This window comes from Apteryx mantelli, chromosome 11 (genome assembly GCF_036417845.1).
Source record: "Apteryx mantelli isolate bAptMan1 chromosome 11, bAptMan1.hap1, whole genome shotgun sequence".
NCBI classification, from domain to species: domain Eukaryota; kingdom Metazoa; phylum Chordata; class Aves; order Apterygiformes; family Apterygidae; genus Apteryx; species Apteryx mantelli.
In genome coordinates this window covers 9,806,386-9,815,478 of record NC_089988.1, presented here as the reverse complement: position 1 = coordinate 9,815,478, position 9,093 = coordinate 9,806,386, and the positions used below count along the sequence as shown (strand labels likewise).

General features: G+C 53.1%; 1 protein-coding gene across 1 annotated transcript; it reads right to left on the bottom strand.

Annotated features, from left to right (window-relative positions):
* Window positions 1-1,059: 1,059 nt before the first annotated feature.
* On the bottom strand, window positions 1,060-3,242 carry LOC136992966 (olfactory receptor 14C36-like). Its single transcript, XM_067302985.1, has 2 exons — window positions 2,340-3,242; window positions 1,060-1,071 (listed from the first exon to the last, which is right to left on the bottom strand). The coding sequence occupies exons 1-2, from the start codon at window positions 3,240-3,242 to the stop codon at window positions 1,060-1,062; spliced, it is 915 nt and encodes a 304-aa protein (XP_067159086.1).
* Window positions 3,243-9,093: the final 5,851 nt, after the last annotated feature.

The following is a 9,093-nucleotide window of genomic DNA, read 5'->3' as shown; positions in this document are numbered from 1 at the left end:
GACTGGGCTCTCCTGCATTTCCCCAGTGAAGCCTGCATCCCCTCTAGCTGGGAAAACAGCCCGGCAGAGAGGACAAACACGAGAAAAACAATCTCTGTTCCGGGGTGTGCAGAGAGGAGGAAGTCAAGGGGGATCTGCTGATGCCTTGGACAGTGATTCCCTCCCTGCAGCCGCTACAGCCCTGCTGATGCCCTGTAACCCGTGAGCCCAGGAGGTGGGACTCCGATCTGCTCTGGCTCTAAAGATTTCTCAGCCCTTAAGACCCAGGATGCAAAGCACCGGTCTGGGGACACCTCAGCAGTCGAAGGGCCTGAATACCTGGCGTGTTGTCTAAAACTTTTTTGGAGTCTCCCGGCACTACTTTGACTCCTGTTGCACATGGAGCAGAGACTCCTTTGGGGATGAACTTGCTCACTGTGTAATTCTGAGGACAGGCTTGACCAGGCAGTACAAATGCCAGCAAGGCCTCAACCCCACAACAGCATCCCCTGCCCCTCACTCTGCCTTCCAGCCCCTTCCTCCTAGAGGATTTGGTTTGGGAGGGACCACCAGAGATCTCCAGCACCATGATCTGCTCTGAGCTGGGCTAACTTGACAGATAGATCAGGTTGGTAGGTGCTTTCTCCAGGAGAGTTTTTATAAGATTTCCTCTCCCCTGCCCCAGTGCTGCTCAACTACCATGGTTATTTCTTTGTTTTTTCGTTAAACTCTTTTGAAATTTCCCTTACTTCATCTTTTCCTTGCTGTCTCTTGACCTTTCCTGCCCTTAGGTCCCAGCCAGACCAGCCCACCAACTTTGACTGAGGACCCTCACAGCCTCACTTCCAGGCACAACCTTCCTGGGATCTCCTGGGACCACACAGGCGGGCTGTGGTGGCCATCTCCAAGCAGAGCTATGTGCTGCGGATCCCTATGTGGTCTTAGACGAGAATGTATGGATACATGACATGACCCAGGCAGAGCCTGTGGGCCAATGCCAGGGCAGAGACAGGATCAACAGGCATGAGAAGTGAAAACCTCCAGCAGCTCCTCTCCACACCTGGGCTGGCAGTGATGCACCTAGCGGTGCTCCTGAGACAGTGACACAGGACAGGGGGCACTGTGAGCTGCAGTGCTGGGCACTGACCATCTGTGCTGGGTCTGGGAGTCCTGGCAGGTGGTGCTGGTGCCTGCAGCCCTAGAGAAAACCCCGATCCTGCTAGCAGCAGTGAGTCCCCTCCATGACTGTCGGGAGTTTCTGGAGTGTCGTGGCTCCCATCTGCACCTCAGCCCTCCACTGGCCCAGCCCTGCTAACCTCCATGTGGCCCAACAGCCCCACTGTGTAGGCACCATACAGGACAGGGTGCATTCTGGGGTGGGGAAACATCCCCCCAGCATAGTCCCCATGACAGCCCTTGGTGCCCCATCCCCCTTGGCCCTCCTGCCTGGCAGCCTCCCACCAGTCCCCAGCCCCTGCTCAGCCCTGATCCTGTCCCCCTGGTGTTAGCAGAAGGCCATGCTCCAGGGTCTGATGAGGTCTGAGGCCATAAAGAGGCCAGGCAGGGCTGGCAATTTCCCCCATACAGGTGCTGAGCCCAGCAGGCAGACAGAGCTGGTCACAGTCAAAGATCACATCTCACCAGGACTGTGGGGAATGGCCAGTGCTGGAAATAGCTGGTGTGAGGGTCTGGGTGTGTGAGAAGTTTCCTGGGGCTGTTTCTCCTCTCTGTTCACGCAGCAACAAGCTGGGATGGATCTTTGCACTGAGGCACCCTATTTGAGGCCCCCATGGGAGGAGGATGGTCTACAGGCCCAGCAGATGGCCCCAGGACCTCCTCTGCATGCTCCCTGCCAGCCCTGCAGAGGACCCAGCAGAGGCCTCGTCCTCCCAGGGATAACAGCTGGACATCGAGTCCTCCAGCTGGGCATGGACCCTTGTCTGGGCGGTGACTTTGGGGGTAAGGACCAGCATGCAGGGTGGGGGAGATTGTCTGAAGGAAATGTGCTGGGGACAGAGCGTGAGGGACAGCAGCTTTGGAGGAAGAGCCCAGCCTTCAGGCACCGCACCTGGAAGAACCTACTTTATTACAGAGATATTATGAGGGAGTCAGCTCTAACCCAGTGTTGGACACAACTTTATACGGGCACCGGGTGAGACAGAGCAGTCTCAGTGAAGGTGGAATGAATCCAACCACTTGTTCAGCAACACAGATAACAAGTACTACTACTAATAGTAATAAAAGTCATAATGAAAGTAAAGTGAACAAACAAAGCTCAGTCTTGGTACAGAACAGAGGGGGAGTCATTTGTGGAGAGCAATGGCAATGTTACCAGTGCTGAAAAATGTCCAAGAAATCACTTTCCTCAGGGCATCCTTGAGCTCCTTGTTCCTCATGCTGTAGATGAGGGGGTTCACTGCTGGAGGCACCACTGCATACAGAACAGTCACCACCAGATCCAGAGCTGGGGAGGAGATGGAGGGGGGCTTCAGGTAGGCAAACCCATCAGTGCAAACGAAGAGGGAGACCACGGCCAGGTGAGGGAGGCACATGGAAAAGGCTTTATGTCGTCCCTGCTCAGAGGGCAACCTCAGCACAACTGTGAAGATCTGCACATAGGACAGCACAATGAATATGAAAAACCCTAAAACTAAACAGGCAGTAACCACAAGAAGCCCAACTTCCCTGAGGTAGGAGTCTGAGCAGGAGAGCTTGAGGATTTGGGGGATTTCACAGAAGAACTGGTCCACTGTGTTGCCTTGGCAGAGTGGTATTAAAAATGTGTTCCCAGTGTGCAGGAGGGCATTGAGAAAACCACTGCCCCATGCAGCTGCTGCCATTTTTACACAAGCTCTGGTGCCCATGAGGGTCTCATAGTGCAGAGTTTTGCAGATGGCAATGTAGCGGTCATAGGCCATGACGGTGAGGAGACAATACTCTCCTCCAAAGAAGAAGACAAATAGAAAGGTCTGTGCAACACATCCCAAGTAGGAAATGACCCTGGTGTCCCACAGGGAATTGGCCATGGATTTGGGGACAGTGGTGGAGATGGTGCCAAGGTCCAGAACAGAGAGGTTGAGGAGGAAGAAGTACATGGGGGTGTGGAGGCGGTGGTCACAGGCTATAGCTGTGATGATGAGGCCGTTGCCCAGGAGGGCAGACAGGTAGGTGCCCAGGAAGAGCGAGAAGTACAAGACGTGCAGCTCCCATGTGTTCGCAAATGCCAAGAGGAGAAACTCATTGAGGGTGCTGCCGTTGTACATTTGCTCCGTTGGGGCACTGGTGGACTGTCCAAGGAGGAAAAGACAGTGGCAAGTTAGAGCAGGCTTCCCTGAGCCAAACCCACTCTGCTTCTCATAGAAACCCCCACCTTTCCTCTGCCCTTTACCTTTGCTCAGCTCCCTTTCTGCAGCTCTGTTTACACTGGCTGAGGGTGCCATGCAGAGCAGGGGCCTCTGCCCATGGTGTCCAGAGGAGTCAGTCCTGCTCTGCTGGGGGGTGTAAATGGAGGTGTCAAACTGAGCCTGCTATGTGGTGGGATACCTGGGGATGGGAGGTGGGAGCAGGGGACGTGGTCCAGGTACCAGTGGGAAGTTTCTCTATTTACCATGATGAGAGCTGAATACAGCTGTGTCTGAAAGAGAAGACCCTTGTGAAGGATTCATCTCCCCCAGCCTTGCCCTCTTGAACAGAGGTGTCTGTATCTGAATCAGTCACACCAGCTGCCACTCCAGCAAGGCAGAGAAACAGTCAAGGGAAGGCAGGGGGGTGACCTGACTCTTTCTAGATGTCTCTGTCCCAATGAGATAGACCCTGCCCTCACGCCAGTTTGCCATCTGTGCCCTTCCTGCAGGCACTGCAGAGGGAATGGGAAGCGACTAGCTCTGATGCACACATGCTGCAGCAGATTATGTCCACTGTGTATGTGGAAGGGCTGTTCAACATTTGGAAACCCATTTTTCTCTGCAAAATGATCACTGGAGGAGTCTGAGGATATACATACATACATACATACATACACACACACACACACACACACACACACACATATATGTATGCTTGTATTTTAGATGCCTCCATCTCCCAGTGGGAGCATTCTTTGAGGCGGTGGAAAACTGGCATTTCAGCTGCTCTAAGCATGTGCCCTTGTGCACCCAAAGAGCAAAAAACCCTCTGTGACTTTGTATAGGGTCACGGGACCTGGTCTGTCCATGAGTCTTGCCCCTCACTGCTCTGCACTTGCACCTCACTCGCATGAAGGACAACCACACTCCCAAGTTCCTCTAAGAAAGTAACTAGACTGAGCTGGGAGTGGGGGAGTTCAGTGTCACAGTGAAGATTTCCAAATTCTTCGCTCTCAGCCCCAAGGTGGAGAGAGTGGTGAAGAGTGTGACAAGGTTTCTGACTCACATGACCAGACCAGGGACTCTCAGATCTTACAGAAATGCTCCAGGGAAGCTGTGCTTTTCCAGAGGGCAGCTTGCAGCTTGACAGCACAGCCCCAAGAAGCAGTCAAGGGTCCTAAAGATGGACTCTCCAAAAGGAGAGTCAGCTCATTCCCCAACGTGATGAAATGCATTGCCAGGAGCCTCACAGGTTGGAAGGGGATTGGGGCTTCTCACTGCCAGGAAGGGAACACCATGCAGGACACACAGGGCTGGTGTCTTAACTGCAGCTGAACACCCCCAAAAGGTCTGAGAGAAACCTCAGCAAGTCCCTTCATGCCCACCTCAGCCTACAGACAGCACCACCATCACCTTCTTGGCCTCATGAGGGTTTGTGTGACCTGCTCCTTAGAACCTGCAAGCACAGAGATGCCCCTGGACAAGACCCTGCCTGTGGGAGGTTTGTGGAGGGCAGGAATGAGCACACAGAGGGTGGGAGGGGGTCTGTGAGCACTGACCAGGAAAAGACACTGGGACAGAGAAAGAGCTGCCAGCAGGGACAGCTCCAGGCAGCGGAGATGGGCAGGCAGTGAGAGGGAAGTGCAAACAGAAACATTATGGGTGGATGGAGTTGAGCAAGTCATGGTCAGGCCCTGCAGTGCCAACACCTCCCTCAGGGAGCTCAGGTCTCTGCTGCAGAAACCTCCCAGTAGCAGGGCACTGCCCAGGGCCATCCCCATGGTTGCAGGTGCTAAGGAGCAGGTCACATAAACCCAGATGAGGCCAGCAAAGGGGAAGCTGATGCTGTCTATAGACTAAGGGGTGGGGGAAGGGACTTTCAGAAGTTCCTAGCAGACACATTGGCTGCTCCTGGAAACTGTTCATGAGTCTCAGTCTGTTGTCCAAGCCTGACAGCTCCATTTCCATTTTCCCCTTGCCAGGTGGTAGGAAATGTAAAGCACCATGTCAGGAAATTGGCTTCTCTTTCAGGAAATCCCTGCCTTCACTTTCCTTTTGAAAAGCCCCCTCGGAAATGTCCTGTGCATGAGCTGGAGCTATGACCAGCCCTGACCCACACAGCACCCTGTCAGCAGGACAATGAACCTGCCCTGACAGAGCAGCCCCATGGGGAGCTCCCCGAGCAGGCTGAGTGCTGACCCTAGCAGACGTCAGAGTCACTTAGTCAGGAACGCAGCACCCTGGGGTGCAGGGACACTGTTCCGAGTCACAGTACTGGGCAAACCTGTGTGCACACCTCAGCTTCACACCCCTGCATGATCCCTGGGAGATGGTAGCAGGATGCCCTGTCCCTGAGATGGTATGGTACAGAGTCCCTGCTCTGAAGCACCTCCTCCTCCTCTGCACTGGAGAAGCCAGCAGAGAGAAACTAAAAATCCTATCAGTGATGCGATGAGATGGGTTCAGAAGATCCCTCCAGGAACCTCTGTAGCATTGCCCTGCAGCCAGAGACTTACCTTGTCAGGGGCTGTGAAGATTTCTCCCACAAGGAGCTCTCCTCTGTCCTCCCACTCCACACTGCCTTCCACTTCTCTCTGCCTTTTCTCCTCTCATGTCAGCAGCAGCAGGCAGTGCCCAGAGCCCTGCTGCTCTTTGCAGAGGAGCTGCTCCTGCACAAAACTGTCTCTGGGCAGTGCTGCCCGGTTGCCATGAGCTCCCTCCATCCCAGAGGCCTGGTCTCACTCAGCAACAGTGTGGCCCAGTTGAGCTCATGAATTTCTCTGTCCCTTGTGCTCCCTCCCCCTGGGAAACGTTTACTCCAATAAACTAAAATAATCACTGATGGTCCCTCTCAAAGCACTGAAGGAAGACTGATTCCAGCATTGCAATTTGTCTCATCAGAGGATGGTTATCTATGAAAGGTGGAAACGTCCCCCTCTGGAAGCCCCTATTCCTATGCCTTCACTAGGCAGGACACCTTGAAGTGTACAAGAAGGGAGTCCATTTACCCATGGTTCAGGTGTTGGTTCAGATGAGTCAGTCTGCGCACCTTATGCCAGGTTAGAAACCCATGGGCTGGAGGGGGATTCGGATCCCTCCTGTTAACTCCACAAACACACAGGAGGTGGGATTCCCTTTGCCAAACCTGAAGTGAGCACAACAGAGGTGTCTGCATGGGAGCTCCTTGTCTAAGCTCCCCTTGTAACCACTGGAGATGGAGGGTGGGAGTCAGCTGGTTGCACACAAACACCTGGTGACAGTTCAAGAGACAGAGGTGGTCCAAGGCATGTGCCAGTGTCTGCTTCTTCTGATGGAGCAACTATGACACCCCCAACCTTCTAGAGCCTGAGTTGGGGGCCAGGTGGGGAATGGCCTTGGCCATCTGAAATGACCCTAGATGCCTACTGCAACTAGAGCTCCACTCACTATGAAGCTGAGACACAAGCAGATCTGTACAATGCAAACAGCAAATGCAATTCAGTGCAGACACTGGATTCAGTGACATAAAGATAGGCCATAGGCAGGGCTGTGTCCAATGCCTGGGGTATCCAGCACAACCCCAGGTCTCTAGCAAATACAGCATGGGATCTACAGGAAAGGCATGTCCTTTTGCAGTGGTTGCTGGGAAATCACCCGAAGGCCGCTCAGGTTTCCTACCAGTGCCCAAACAACTGAATCCCACTACTGCCTTTAGGCAAAGTCCATCTCGTCTATATCCAACAGTTTTGCATAGATGGGAGGCACATCACACCAAGGGCTCTGCTCTAGCCTCTGCACTCTCAAACACTTCTTTCTCTTCTCTCCATGAACAACTTCTCACCCCCAGATCATGTGAACAGGGAATGTGCTAGTGGAGTCCACAGGTTGGTTGGATCACAGGACATCCAGACCCAGGGAATGTTTCAGTGGCACATGTTCTGCCTGGAGATTGGTTCACCTCTGTTACAGACCCCAAGGTGCTACAAGTCAGCTCAGGCAGCCAGCCTCTCTCCTGCCATTCCTGCACAGCCCAGCTCTGTTTCTTGCTGGCCTTGGGCACTGCAGGCTTTGCTCTCTCAGTGGGAACCTCCTTTCACCATTACATTGCCACTTGCTATCTATGACAGCATGTATCTGCTCCGAGGTGGGGCCATTGCACACACAGTGTCCTTGGCCTTTGGTAACATGTTTCACCATGACCGGTCTGCTTTCTGTGCCACAGCTGAGGCTCTGCAGCCCAAATATAAACAAGTGAATGCAGCCTGGGGCATAGGCACAAGCAGAGGGAGATGCAGAAGCCAGATAAGGGTGATGCTTTCCTGGATCTGGAAATTGCAAATAAGGAGGAAGCGATCAGGGATGGGATAGTGTCAGACTTGCCTACAGTGACCATGAAAATGTGGAGTCCCAGATCCTCAGGAGAGTGAGGAAGGACAGTAGTAGAGCACAGACCCTGGGCTTGAGAGGAGCAGACTTTGACCTGTTCAAAGGAGTGATGGGGGATCCCACGGGAGGCAGCTGTCAAGGGCCCAGGAGCTCAGGAAAGCCAGCAGGTCTTTAAGGACAGCACCTGCCAAGCACAAGGATGGGCCATCCCCACACTCAGTAAAACTAGCAGCTATCTCAGGGGACCAACTTGGCTAAACAGGGACCTCACACCTTAGCTCCAGGGTAAAAGGGCAGCATACAGAAGGGCAAGAAGGGAGAGGCAAAGGAGGCATTTCGAAATTTTGTCCAGGGTCATAGGCTTGGTGTCAGGGAAGAAAAAGCTCCGCTAGCACTGACACTTGCAGGGGATGTCAAGGGCATGAAGATGAGCTGCTACTGCTTCCGTAAGAATCAAAGAATAGAAAGGAAAATGTGGCCTCACTGCTAAATGGGGCAGGGAATCTTGTAGCAGCAGCTGCAGCTAGGTCTGAGCAACTCAACCCCTTACTAGCATCGGTTTCCACGAGCAAGGTCTTCCGGGCTGTTGTTCCTTGAGACAGGACTCCAGAGGAGAAAAACAGCCAACAGTGGACGAGGTTAGTGAGGGATTACTTGTGAGAATTCAAACGATACAAGTCAATGAGGTTGGATGGACTGCAGTCAAGGATGCTGTGAGAGCTGAGTGCTGTCCCTGCAAGGCCATTTGCTATCATCTTTGAAAGGTTGTGGAGATGCGGTGAAGTCCCAATGACTGCAGAAAGGCAATTGTTACATCCATCTTCCAAAAAGGCCACAAGGGCAAGCTGGGGAGTTGCAGGCAGTTCAGCCACACTTTGGTTAGCAGTGAGTCATGCAGCGAATCCTCTCAAAACACAGTTCTGGGCACATGAAGGAGAAGAAGGTGCCTGGGAACAGTTTAGCATGCATTTACCAAGGGTAAATTCTGCCTCACCGACCTGATTGCCTTCTATGAATAAATAAGTGTATTTGTGGATGGAGAAGAGTAGACGTCCTTTACCTAGACTTTAGCAAGGTGTTTGACACTGTCTCCCACAATATTCTTGCATGCACGTTAGAACGTTCCAGTCTAGAAGAGCAGACAACTGGATGGGTTGTAGATGAGGGCTGCCATTCAGAGGGACCTAGAGAGGCAGGAGGAATGGGCTGTCAGGAACCTCATGGAATTCAACAAGGACTGTCAAGTGAGTTAAGAGTTAACAGGACTGAAAAAGTCTGCCAACTGATATGCTCAAGGCTGCAGACTAGAAGAGCTAACGGCTAAAGACCTCTGCCGCCTGACAAGGCCAAGGAATCTGCATGGACCCGCAGGGAGGGGAGAAGCGATGCGGAGGTGTTGTGGTCT

Coding starts and splice junctions, on each gene's coding strand:
- LOC136992966 (XM_067302985.1), bottom strand. CDS start 3,242: ATGTACAACGGCAGCACCCTCAATGAGTTTCTCCTCTTGGCATTTGCG.